This window comes from Vulpes lagopus, chromosome 13 (assembly GCF_018345385.1).
Source record: "Vulpes lagopus strain Blue_001 chromosome 13, ASM1834538v1, whole genome shotgun sequence".
Classification (NCBI taxonomy): domain Eukaryota; kingdom Metazoa; phylum Chordata; class Mammalia; order Carnivora; family Canidae; genus Vulpes; species Vulpes lagopus.
This window is the reverse complement of record NC_054836.1, coordinates 35,463,350-35,477,321: the sequence shown is the minus strand read 5'-3', so window position 1 is coordinate 35,477,321 and position 13,972 is coordinate 35,463,350. Positions and strand designations below refer to the sequence as shown.

At 41.1% G+C, this 13,972-nt stretch overlaps 1 protein-coding gene across 1 annotated transcript in view; it reads right to left on the bottom strand.

The window, feature by feature from the left end:
• Positions 1–13,972, bottom strand: part of DNAH11 (dynein axonemal heavy chain 11) — a 313,463-nt gene that overhangs the window by 91,555 nt on the left and 207,936 nt on the right. Inside the window, 4 exon segments of the mRNA XM_041728012.1 lie at positions 4,011–4,112; positions 6,065–6,247; positions 6,869–7,012; positions 9,577–9,690. Coding sequence (XP_041583946.1) covers positions 4,011–4,112; positions 6,065–6,247; positions 6,869–7,012; positions 9,577–9,690 — 543 coding nt within the window.

Sequence of the window (13,972 nt, the reverse complement as noted above, 5' to 3'; positions counted from 1 at the left end):
GTGGCAGGCTAACTTGTTAGCTTGCAAGTGGGTTCCGATCTTGGTTCCTTCACAGGTCTTGGCAGCCCTGGCCTCTCGGGTTCTAGAAGTAAATATAGTGAGAAGGGAGGGACTCAGCCCAAGGGATCCAGCCCATTAGCTACCCTAAAATCAGTGCCTTGCAAACTTGAGCTTGCATCAGAACCACCTAAGAGGCTTGATAAAACCCAGACTCCAAGGCTCCCCCACCACAGTTTCTCATTCAGCAGGTCTGGGGTTGGGTCTGAGAATCTGTACTTCTAACGAGTCACCAGGTGATGCTGATGCTGCCACTTTGTGAACCAGGGACCTGACGAGAATGACTTCAGATTTTCTTTATGGCCATCTTTGGTTCCTGTATGTTTGAGAGACTCTGCAGCCTTTTGTCCACTCTAATTCAGTATTTTTTTTTCTCTCAACCTTCAAGTAAAGGCCATCTTTTAGGCTTAAGCTAACAAGTAAAGGGAACAAATGCATACAGACCAACACTGGTATAAAGGAACTGTTATCACAGCATAGATGCTGGTATCAACACATCCCTACTTTGTGAGGCAAGCAAGCAACAGGAGATGTAAAATCGGGAGCAAGGAAAAGTCAGAGGCTGCAGGAAACGAAGGCAAAGCTAGCAAAACTTGTAATTTTGCTTGGGCTCAAACATTTATCTAATCGGTACCAACAGACAGAAGCTATGCAGAGATACTTTGTCCTTGCCATGACCAGCCATGGCATCTTCACATAGAATTGAACCTTGGTGGGGACCACAGAGACTCTGTTGCATTAGTAACTACTCTTTGGAAATCCATTTGTGGTAGGGGGATCGAGGGGACCCATTCTTCATCAAGACATTTCAATTATTACTCTGTCGTCTTTTCTCTGTGTCTGCAAACTTAGCTTGGAGGCTTATTGATATGTGAGCCTCTGCTTGTACCGCGGGTCTCTGAAAACAACTGACACGAACAATTCTATTCAGCTAGTTGCAGGCTGTGTCCAAAGAATTACTAATCCTGCAACTGCACAAAGTCTTATGTTTGGGATCACATGTGAGGCTGGCACCCTCATCCCTTCTTCCAGTAACATTAAATTGCTTACAATTTCCATGAAGCTATTCACAACAGATGACAACTTCTTTGAAAAAGTTTGACCGAGTTTTGACCAATGAAGATTATTTTTATAAAACTAGTATGTCTATCCTAAATTTGTCTAAAACGACAGTTGTGGACTTGTTTTTCTTCCAATAGTCACCAGGTATTTATTGAACAGTATATATGGTGCTGTAATAGGAAATGTGTGTGGATTGCACAGAAAGGAGAGGATGGGCAAGACACATGGGTGAGGGGGCAACAGGAAGTCCAGGAGAGGAAGCAGTCTGGACAGAGAGGGAGGTGTGACTTACTGGGAGAGGTGCTGAAATTGTCCACATCTTAAGAAAACTTTTGGGGTTATTAACCATCTTATCAGAATAGGTATCAGAGAGAAGACATCTTTTAATTATTGAATAGTAAGATGAGAGCCCAAATTAATCCCTTCCTTGTATATTCAAAGGTCAATACCTTGGGCTCTGCCCTGGAAAGATGATCTCTCTCTTCTTTTGAAAACCTGCCCTTCAATCTGGGAGGTCCTCTCTATTAGGAAGTGCAACCCCCACACATTTTTTTTGGGGGGGGCAATTTAATAAGTAGTGGCCTCAGACATCTGTAGGCCTAATTCAGGCCCCATTCTGTAAGAAGCTGAGCTTATCAGCTGCCTGGCTACTCTGAGCACCAGATTCCCTGACCCTCATGGCCTCCAGGTTACCAGCTAAGGGCCTCAGGGCAGGATTCGCTTTGTAGCAAGAACAACCTAAGAACATGGTGAGGTCTGCCCTAAGCTCCTGATGCTCCTTATTCTTCACACTCCCTCTGGACAACCTCCCTACATTCTTAAATCTATATTCTTTTTTTTTTTTTTTTAAAGATTTCACCTATTTATTCATGAAAGACTCAGAGAAAGAGGCAGACATATAGGCAGAGGGAGGAGAAGCAGGCTCCATGCAGGGAGCCTGATGCAGGACTTGATCCCAGGACACCGGGATCATGATCTGAGTCAAAGGCAGATGCTCAACGACTGACCCACCTAGGAACTCTCAAATCTACATTCCTGAGCCAGGCCTGCCTCTCAAACTCCAGCTCTTGACAGCTGAACACCTAACATACGGGTTTTCTATAGGAAGAGTGGAAACTCTCCCTAACATTTATGAAGCACTGACTATGTACTGCACACAGAATAGCATCTCTGTGCATCACGGTTCATAGATGAGGGGGTCACAGAAACCACCCCCAGCTAGTTTAAGCTGTAGGGAATTTACTGGAAGGAAATGGAAGAGAGGCTATTAAGAGGGAGAGAAAAGGCAGAGAACCACACAACAGGCACCCAGGAGCTCCTGAGAGTCAGGAACAGGAACTCCTCCAACTGGACCCTATCTCTAGAATGCATGGACTTTGACCATAGTCTTTTTATTTTTGTGCTCATGGTACAAGTTTTAGAGGCTGGAGTAAAAACTGGCAAAGTGTAGATCATGTAGCCAGCCTTCAGCTGGAGAAGGGAAGGGCGCTCTCTGAAAAAAGCGTCACCAGAGTGCATCCAGTGAGGAGGGATCATTTCCTCCAGACACATCAGGCCGTTATCACCCAGAGAAGGTAGCCTGGATTCTGGGTGGCCATGAATCACAAACGCCCGCCTTGAAAAGTAGCTGCTATTATCACTATGTTACAGAAATAAAACTGAAGCTCCCATGGGCTCCCTAAAGTGGCCAGAGTTTTACAGTCTCATCACCCTGATTGTACTCCTCCTTGCCAAGCACCTAAAGTTCAACACTCCTCTTCTGCTTCTTGCTTCCTCCTCCATGTGCAATCCACCAGTCGGGCATGTATTTCACTCTCTCCATCACGGCTGCTCCTGCCCTGGTGGAGGCCCTAGAAGGACCCACTGCAGTGTCTCTAACTTGTGCGTCTGCATCTGGACGCTACCCTCCTCCTGCCTCTACGCAGCTGTTTAAAAGTCAGTTTTATCACACCATTAACCTTTTTGAAATCTTTCAAAGTTTTAAGTTATCACTCATCAGATAAAATTTAAATTCTGTAGCATGAAAGGCAAAGGCGGTCTTTGCTCACCTCTGCAAGTTCAATCGCCCTCACTCTGTGCTATTCCTGACCTTCCCCTGAATGCCTGTCTTACTTAGGGCTCTGGCCTATTGAGTTCCCTCAAGTGCACCAACTGCTTCCTCCTCCTTCTTTATTCTTTGCAAGGAATACCTTTCCCAGTAATCCCGGTGATTCCTAGGAAACTTTTGAAGCCCATATCAAGCATAGCTTCCTTCTGAAACTTTCTCTAATTCCCCAGGAAGACTATTTTTTTGGTACTCCAGTCACCATCTATATATAGTCATATATGTACTTACGACACTGGGCTAGGATGACTGGATGCGTACTTGTAAAAATAATGGCAATGACAATATTTGTAGTTAACATTCTGTAGGCACTTACTATGTGCCTAATGCTATGCTAAATCCTTAAATGAATGACTCTCATTCAATCCTTATAATTCTACCTAAGAAATGCAAGCTATTATAAAGTCCATTGCACAGATGAGAAAACAGAGGCTTGGAGAGGTGAGCTAACTCACACAGTGTGCAACAGTACATAATGGAGCCAGGATTACAGTCTAGGCCGCTGGGCTCCAGAAACATTGCCTTTCATCACCATGTGCTATCCTCCTCCTTCTACTACCAGACCAGGAAGGATTTTTAAGTGCAGAAAGCATGAAAGTTTCTACTCTTTCAGGTCAGTGTCTAGCATACAGCAGACAAGAACTATCTATTGGACGAGTGTGTAGATGAATCTACTGATGAAAGATCAAGCTCCTTTCTGCTTGCTTGGACTCAGATGTGACTGTGTCTAAGTGGGGGGTAGGCACTAGCTCTAGGGAACTTTGTTAGTGTTACCTTTTGCACTCACCCCAAGCTTTTTCCTGATAGCCTCGAGTTTTTCAGTAGCTGCCGCCAATTCAAAGTTGGCTTGGGCTAATGCTTGCCGTTTGGGCTCGACGTCACAGTAGACCTGAAAATCCACATGGGGTTCAACTCATGGGGTAGTAAGAGACAAAGAGGACACACAATCATTCAATCCTACATCTGAGGGGAGCTTTGTCATTAAAATTTCTATTTCATCTACCAATTGGGGTTTTATTTCTTAGCAATGGTACTACCCAATGGCAGGGCCAAAATCTATACAGCCTTCCCAGTTCAGCCCGGTTTTCCATCTCTGGATCATTTATTCTGGAAATGAGAGTTATAAATCCTTGCATAAAGTGCTATGTACGTGAAACAATATTAAGATGCTACAGGAAGTTTGTCCTAAAATTTGGAGATAATCTTCCTATCATTAGAAATTGCCGTGGGGAAGAACTAGAAGAGCTCTAGTTGGGACTGAGTCTTGATTTTAAAGTGGTAAATAAATGTGAAGAAATTCTCTGAACCTAGAAAGGACCGTAGGAGACAGCCTCACAGTATTAACCGTGCTTTCACCTTCTAAGTTCCTGCCAACCTTCAGAGTATTATTTGGACAGGTGGTTTGAGAATTTTAGGGTCCCACTTTTTTCCCTGTTGGAAAGAGAGGAAGGAAACTAATTTCTCTTATCTCTTTTACAGCAAAACAACACAGAACAGAGTCATAATCTAGCTCCATGCCCATCTTTCCACCTATGGTGCAAAGAGTGCACAGGAGTCACACATTTTCTTTTCTTTTTTCTTTTTTTACATTTTCTCATGAAGAAATGTTGACATGTTGACTACAATCTGTCCAAATGCTTACTCTATCCAGGCTTCCACTAACCAGATAGATCAGTAGGGTCGCATTCCTGTGGGGCCCCAATTACAAAGGCTAGAGGCTGGTTTCATGAAAATCACTTTGGGAATGTCACTGATTATACTTGGTATTTCCTCAGTAATTCTATTTTTTTTAAAGATTTTATTTATTTATTCATGAGAACACAGAGAGAAAGAGAGAGGCAGAGACACAGGCAGAGGGAGAAGCAGGCTCCATGCAGGGAGCCCGACATGGGACTCAATCCTGGGTCTCTAGGATCATGCCCTGGGCTGAAGGTGGCGCTAAACCACAGAGCCACCCGGGCTGCCCAGTAATTCTATTTTTGAATGTGACATATAACCTTCAAAAAAAAAAAAAAAAAAGAGAGAGAGAGAGAGAGAGATGGTTCTTCAGAGTTAAGGGCCACACACTGTTCCTTTTTTACATCCAGTGATCTGCGAAGTGTTGACAACACAGGTGGCACATAGTAAGTACCTGATAAATAAATGACTAAATGAAATGATAATCTCTCTATGCTGCCTGAAAATACAAACTTTAGATTAGACCATAATACGGTCAAAAGTGTATTTGTCATCAAAATACTAACGCAAAAAAAAGTGGGGGCAGGGCTATTTCCTTATCTCATTAAGTCTACAATACATGGTGTTCATTTCTGCACTGAGAGCAGGGACTAAGGTGAAACATGAATTGAGACCAGCAGTTGGTTCAAGTCAATGCAAAATTAATATTTTTTTATTTTTAAAAATTTAAAAAAATATTTTGTTGATTTGAGAGACAGAGAGAGAGAGAGAGAGAGAGAGAGAGAGCGCACAGAGTGAGAGGGAGAGGAAGAAGTAGACTCCCTGCTGAGCGGAGAGCCTGATACAGGGCTCGATTCCAGGACCCTGAGATTATGAACCGAGATGAAGGCAGATGCTTAACTAAGCTGCCCAGGGATCTCGCCAAACTAATATTTTAACATAAAGAAATATAATTAATCTACCAGCAAGTTTTTATCTAATCAAACCAAATTAACTGCTCTCTGATTTACAGTAGCTGATCACTCTACCTTAAAAGAAAGATAGTTTCAAACATCTCAAATGTTACTTTTTTTGGCCCGGATAGAAATTAGTGTCTTGATAGAAATTAGTATCTTGACGGTCCTTGCAAGGAACAGCTGGAACCCTGCAGGGCAGGGCTGATACCTGATAGAACTTCACGATGTTGATGACCCACGCACACAGACCAGCTGCTGCAAAGGATTTGGTCCGAATCAGGCTTGGATTGAACTCTGGGTCTCTCAAATACTGCTCATTTACTACTTTTAGACAGTTTTCTGGAATGTGCTCTTTGTCATAGTTAATTAACGCTTGCAAAAAGTCATCAACCTGTAAAGCAAAAAGACTGATTGCAACGAACCCATTCGGGCTGCAGAGAAAATTCCAAGATCAAAAGTTAAAACCAGCTTTTAGGACTCACATTACAAAGGCAAAATTGGCAAGCAGCATTTATCCTACTGTTTGACTTGTTCAGTCTTTATGGTATGAAGTGAGAATTAGCAATGGACACTTTAAAAATCTCTTCTCCCCCAGGGTAAAATATTCAATCCCTGCACAGGAGGCATTCACATTTTGAAGAAAAAGAGAAAAGAAAAGGAAAAACACCTACCCAAAAGCCCCTCTGCCTCACCTTCTTGTGCATTAGTAACATTTTTCCCGCATAAGAAATCCATGTAATTTTCTCCCTCCTACACTTAGCTGCATTCATAATTTTGCAAATAATTAGCAACCTTCTGAGTGCTGCTAGTGTTGACTTGGGCATGCTATAACCCCAAGCTAACCTCCAACTTGGCAAACAAAAAATTGTGCGTTTAGAGAACACACGGCAGATTACACTCGACGAATGCAAAGATGATTCTCCTTGGTGTGAACATCTTTTGCTGTCAAATACAGCCAGAGCACTAGGAAGAGAAACTGCTGGGATCTTCATCTTGCCAGGTCGTCTGATACCTTTCCCATGAAGATTTTAGCGGCTTTCCAACTTCGGTCTTTAGGCACTCTGCCCCGGGGAGCCAGGAGCACCATCACGGCCGCAGTAACGTTGGTAACGGCGTTGGGAGGGTTGGGAAAGGCTTTCAGCTCAGTGAGATTGACCTGAAGAAAAGCACAGCCACAGTGAAGATCAGGAAAGGTCTGGAGAAGGGCCATGAAGTTATTAAGCTGGTCTTAAGGGGCCTCCTCCCTCTCCTTGTCCCACCAGTCTTTGGTTTGGCAGTGTTCATTGCCCAGCGATTCCATCTTGGGGCCCCAGGGGGTTCTTTTCACCCTGGACACTTTTCTGATATTCTGGAAACAGCACTGGTCTTTTTTGCTTCCAGAAAATTCTTCATCTGATATACCAGTCCTGCAGAACCTTGCTGACTGAGCGCAGGGAATTTAATACACAAACTTTTTAAGGTGTTACAGGTTCTATCCTAGCTACATAATATATCTGCATTTTAACCAGCCCCTCCCAGAAACATCACCCCCTTGGTTCAGAGTGTCTTGGTTTTGTTCTTCTGCCCAAGAAACCTCTTCTATTACACTATGATGACTCTCAACTGGGAACGTGCTCATATAGGCTGAACCTACTCTCTGTGTAATTCCAATCTCCTATCAAAATCTTGATTTAAAAAATTTTTTTAAAAAACCAAAAAACCAAAATCTTGATTTAACCCACAGATGGTATTAATGTCTGCATAAAATACAAAGGCAAATACTTTGTGGCAGGAATTATTATCAGCAGTATATGCACAAGTTCATGATCTAGGATTTATAAAACTAAGTACTTTCTGTGACATCTCATGAGCTAATATATTCTTGCTTATAAAACCCTATCAAATGTTCAGCCTGATTCTTCTCCATTACCACAAACTGCCTATTTAGTTGGAAATTTAAGGATGGGAAAAATAAGGACAAAGGCAAAACTTAAAAATATGATAATGATAACTGGGAGCTGGCTATCCAAGATTCTTGCATAGTTCATAAATATCCTTATCTTTGGTAAATATATTGAGCTTTATATTTAAGTGACATTAATTTATTTTGTTTGGGCAAAAGATAATATATCTGGAGGAAAAGTTGTAACCGTAGAGAAGCACAAAGAAACATGCCAATGCTGAGAGAAAAATATAAAATTCCATTACTAAGAGATGATCAGTTATTATCTTTTATTTTTTTCCAATTTTTAAAAAGATTTTCATTCATTCATTCATTCATTCATTCATTAATTTATGAGAGAGAGAGAGAGAGAGAGAGAGAGAGAGAGAGAGAATGCATGAGCATTGTGGGTAGGGGCAAAGGGAGAAGAAGACAGAAACCCGAGCAGACTTTGCACCAAGTGCAGACCTTGAGGGGCTTGATTTGGATGTTCAACCGACTGTGCCACCCAGGAGTCCCTCCAATTTTTATGCACAAACATGTTCTTACAAAAAAAAATTCATATAGTATATCTTGTCTTTAATCTGCTTTACTGAGTTAATAGATCCCAGACATTTTTTCATGTCATTAATTAGTATCCAACAATATTTTAATGGCAGCAGAGTTTGCCATTAAATATACTTGAATACATAAAGTCAGTCTTCTATCATGGTATATTTATATTCTTTTCATGGTTTCAGCTTTGGGGCACCTAGGTGGTTCGGTCGTTAAGTGTCCAAATCTTGATTTTGGCTTAGATCATGATCTTAGGATTGTGAGACTGAGCTCCGAGTTGGACTCAGAGATTAAGACTCTCTCCTTCTTCCCACTCCCTCCACTTGCTCTCTCTAAAATTGAATAAATCTTTAAAAAAATAATAAAATGACGAATTTTATAGTTTTATCCTGGTACTGTAAGACATACTCATGTAGATAACTCTTCGCTCATAGTCAATTATTTTCTCCAACAAAAACCCCTCACCAACAAAACACCTTGAAAAAGGACTTGAATTATTTCTTTCTTTTTTTTTTTTTTTTGGACTTGAATTATTTCTTTGAGGGGCAGTTGAAGTCTGGATCCTTTACTCTTTGAGGTTGAATCTTAAGAACTTCAGGCCTGGTAATTCCCTGAGATTCTCCCCAGAGGCCTAGTGGGACCCAAGTACAGAATTAGCTACAGGCTCCTAAAATAATAGTGCCCACAATTCCATTTTTCCTTACAATACTCTTCTGACTATCACACATTATTTTCTCTTAGGGGAATCTGAATGCTCAATGAGGTTTTGCTAATACGCTGAAGCTAAGAAAAACGATGTGGGCCCAACCTAGGCATCTTTGTTCCTAGCGCATTGTTCTTTTCATGAGGGCCTCTCATTAATGCCACTTTTTATATCCAGAGGAAATAAAGAATCTGCACTTAGTTCTTAAAGCAACACATAATATGAACAACTGGATTTGGGCCAAATCCAGCTGCTAACAATCAAACTGCCTCTCATGAGAGTATAAATCCCACAGGATTGGAAGTATTCAAGAGGAGATTGCTTGTCAGGCAGGGTGTGGTAGGACAGACTCCCAAACGAGAAAGAAGTCACACTATTAAGGACGACCTCAAACGTTTGTTCCCACTTCAATATTTTACGGGACTCATTTTCCTTTCGAAAACCTCTTTGGTTGCACAGAATTCTGAGTTCAGTTATTCAAACTCTAATCATCTTTAAATATTATCTGGAGGACTCCCACGAGCCAGGTAATCATCTTTACCCTGTTGAGTGTGTTGAGAGCAGCTGTTGCGGCCACCAGCGCAGGTTCAGCCTTGAGTACGTCAACCTCACACTCTCTCTGTTTCTGGGACACTTCAGTCTGAATGGCTGTCACCTAATCAGAGAAGAAAGCACACAAATCCACAAACACAAATCACCCCCTTAGATATTGTTACTGAAGTGTGCAGGCTGACTTAGATGTACTGTTCAATAATTCATTTGTCTCTGTTATGAACAGGTGAGGAGTCCGTCCTAAAGACCACTTTTTCTCAGGCACCATGTACACACAAAGCTTTGTATATGCACAAATACAGTCATAAACCCCAACTCAAATGAACTCAAATATTGAAGTGCTCCAAGAAGAGCTTTGACTAATTTAATTATAAGGTGCTGCTAATAATGAATTCAAGACAGAGATTCCTATGCTCTTCAATTTTTTTCCTAAAGATTTTATTTACTTGAGAGAGAGACAGAAAGTGAGACAGCATGAGCTGAGCAAGAAGCAAATGGAGAGGGAGAGACAGACTCCCTGCTGAGAAGGGAGCCCAGTGCAGGGCTTGATCCCAGGACCCTGGGATCATGACCAGAGCCAAAAGCAGATGCTTAACCAACTGAATGAGCCACCCAGGCGTCCCTTCAATTTTCTTTTTGAGAATGTCCTGGACAAGAGGAAATCCAGGCTGGTTCAGTAACATAGAAGATATGCTTGCTAGAAATCCCTAGCTAATTTTTGTTTACATTTGCCTAAAAGCCATGTTGGCTATTCTTTAAGAATATATGTGAAGCTCTTTTTATTCAACTGACTAGAAGCTATTGTTCTTTCTGTGTATGCTTAAGAACAGATATAATTTTTATAAAGACTAATTATTGGTTTCTCTAAGGACCTGGTAAGAAACTACAGATAGGATAGCCCAGTTCTGTCTTTGGCAATGCAACGATCACACTGATGTGCACCCCAAAGCTGAGGGTCCAGAGGCTGCCTTCAAATGCCAGAGAGGGTGCTACATCAGCCTCTGATACGAACATACATCTATGCCTACAGGGAAGCCATGCTGGTAAACTTGAATGAAGAGCAAATGAGAAGCTTTGGGGTTTTTAATTCCCTTCTTTCTCCCAACACACATACAAAATTCAAATGGTCAGGAAGAGTAAATTTTTGATCCTCAGCAAAAACTGGAGTTTCAAAGCTGTGGCACTGGGCACAGGATCCAATCACCATGGGGCATGTCTTTCAGGGACAGTGACCAAGGGATATAACACGAGAACAAAAGTGCATTTCTTCAGATGTGTTTGGAATGAACAGGTTTAACTATACCATAAATTGAACAGGGCTTACAACAAAAAATTATGTTGTCTAGTACAGCTTTATTAGCAGTAATTACTATTCTTCCAATTAACTATGATTTTGCTGGTCACTGTACCTTTTATGAACATAATTGGCTCAGAGTAGAGATGTGACCTCCTGCCAACACCCACACAGCTTCCGTTAACATAAATAAGAAAACTCTGCATGCTTATTGAGAACTACTCCAAAACCGCAGCCCTCAAAACTGCCAAGAATGTACTATGAAAACTCTAAGAATAGGACATTTTCAGTGTGCTAGATAACAACACTGAGGATGAAAGGGAGTGGAGAGGTCAGTAAATGAGTTAATGCCTCAAGGTTATTTATCTTCCATAAGGATACAGTCAGTCTATAAATGCAGTTTGTTACCATTTATAATAGCATCATTTTACTTTGGTCTCAAGATCACAGAGTTTTAGTACTAGAGCAGTATTTCTTTTCAGTGCTATTTCAATGAGACTGAAAGTTGCTATTTTCCTTCTGACTCCCTTACAGTTCATGGAGTATTATTCTTTTGGGCAATTTTTATAACCAGGGCCATTTTGAACATTAATAAAAACCCACAAATGAAAACGAAAAAAAAAATACTGGTACGCTAGTCACCTTATTTCTCATTCCCAATACTCTCTGTGCACTTTCGTTCACATGTCACACGCCACAGTTACCATTACCACAGGAGACAGCGAAAATACTCCAGTGGTGAAAATACTGTGTATCTTAGTGATAAGCCTCAGTGTTCAATTTCCTCTTCTCCATGACTCCTGGGTAGTGGTCAGCAAGGTTCACCATGGGGAAGAAGGAAAGAGCTCCATAGATCACTTGGAATGTGTGTTTTTTCTTGACTGCTGTTAAAGCAGAGTTTTGGAGATATTCCCATTCTTGGGTACACAGAACTTTTCTGCTCTCTACTTGTCGAAATCTCCTTGAAAATGGTTCATGAAATTTAGGGATGCTTACACTAAGAGAATAAAGTAACATTAATGGCTTATTATGAACTTAAGCATGTCGACCCAAAAATTGATATGGTGAAGCCCAAAGCTTAGTACCTCAGAATATGACTGTATTTGGAGAAAGGCCGGTTGGCCTGCTATCTAATCTAATTTAGTCTAGTCTAATCTAATCTATCTATCTGACAGGAAGAGAAAGCACATGCAGGCCAACTGGCAGGCAGAAGAGGAAGGAGAAGCAGTCTATCCACTGAGCAAAGAGGTTGATGCAGGGCTTGATCCCAGGACCCTCAGATCATGACCTGAGCCATGAGCCGAAGGCAGATGTTCAACTGACTGAGCCACCCAGGTGTCCCTGGAGACAGGCCTTTTAAAGAGGTATTTAAGTTAAAATGAGCCTGTTGGAATGGGCCCTAATCCACTCTAACTGGTATCCTTTTAAGAGGAGGAAATCTGGACAAGAGCAAGGGACACTCGGGATGTGTGCACAGAGAAAAGACCACGTGAAGACACAGCAAGAAGGTGGCCATTTGCAAGCCAGAAAAGAGGCCTCTCCTTGAGAGGCTTCTCCAAGGGGGGAGGGAGAAACCAGACTTGTCAGCATCTTGATCTTGGACTTCTGGCCTCCAGAACTGTGAGAAAGTAAGTTTCTGCTGTTTAAACCATGCAGTCTGTGGTATTTTGTTCTAGAAGCCCGAGCAAGCTAATACACTGCTCTTATCTGCCTTTGGAATATAAGCCCTAGACAGTCCTTCAAAATCCAGCCATACCCACATTTAGAAAAGAAACACATACAAAAACTGAAGACCATTCAAAATCAAGGAGGATGTCCAACCTTTGAAGAGATTATATTAGCCCTGTGATCTGGAAGGTACTTTAACTCTTGAGGATTACACTCAACAAAGAAAGCAGCATGAAAGGGCTCAGAGTATCCCTAGAATCTGGAACTGTAAGTCAAACAAAGGTGGAAAAACTCATTTTCATAGGCTTCATGGTATTTGTGTTGCTTGAAGTCACTGCTGATCATGTCAGTGGTTTGAATGGTTTGTGACTATTGTATGAATCTGAAGGAACAATTTCAACCTGCTGCTCTACAAGAGTTGTCAAGATGCATGGAAAGGCAGTCAGTATCTGCTTAGTTATATTAAATATAACAATGTACTTTTTAATAACTTCTCATGTGTTAAGGCTTGAGATCCCAATTTCATAGGATCACAGTGTCCACATATACCTGTTTAATAACTCTATCGAGTCTAGTACATTGCTGAAAATATGACAAATGTGAACTCATAGTACATACATATTTTTTTTAATTTTTATTTTTTTATTTAAAAAACATTTTTATTTATTTATTTATTCAGAGAGATTGAGAGAGAGAAGCAGAGACACAGGCAGAGGGAGAAGCAGGCTCCATGCAGGAAGCCCGAAATAGGACTCGATCCTGGGTCTCCAGGATCAAACCCCAGGCTGCAGGTGGTGCTAAACCGCTGCGCCACCGGGGCTGCCCCATGTACGTGATACTGATTAGCTTCTTGACTCTATATACTCAGTACACTATTTCCATGACCAGTTTAAAATAATTCATTCCACCATTGCCTCGATTTGATTTTTATCTTAGTACTAATCCAAAATATCTCATTACTTGTCTCCTGCCAGTCTTTCCCATTATAATGTAAGCTACATGAGGGTGCTTTGTGTGTCATATACACTCAAGAGCCTAGAATAGTGCCAGGGAAACAAAGTTGCTCAGTATTTGATATTGATAATTAAATTGATCACAATGAGTAAAGAGAGAGTACTTTTATGTTTTGGTATAGATATAAAAAATAGTAATTGTCTTTTTCATGTTTGAAGAACTTCATAAAATATCCAGTCAGATGAGTTCTCATTTGCTACATTTTTTCCTTCTTTGCAAGGATGATTTTGCCTTAGGAATTAATGTGCAAAATGTGAAAACACCTCTGGAGCATTTTAAGATCTCTAAAAGGTATTTGTAGAGACAGGTTATAGAACAATTACTAGAACATCACTTATTTGTGAATGCTTGAAAAATATCTCTTGGGAGGAAATGACTTATGATAATCACATCATATGTGATACCTAAT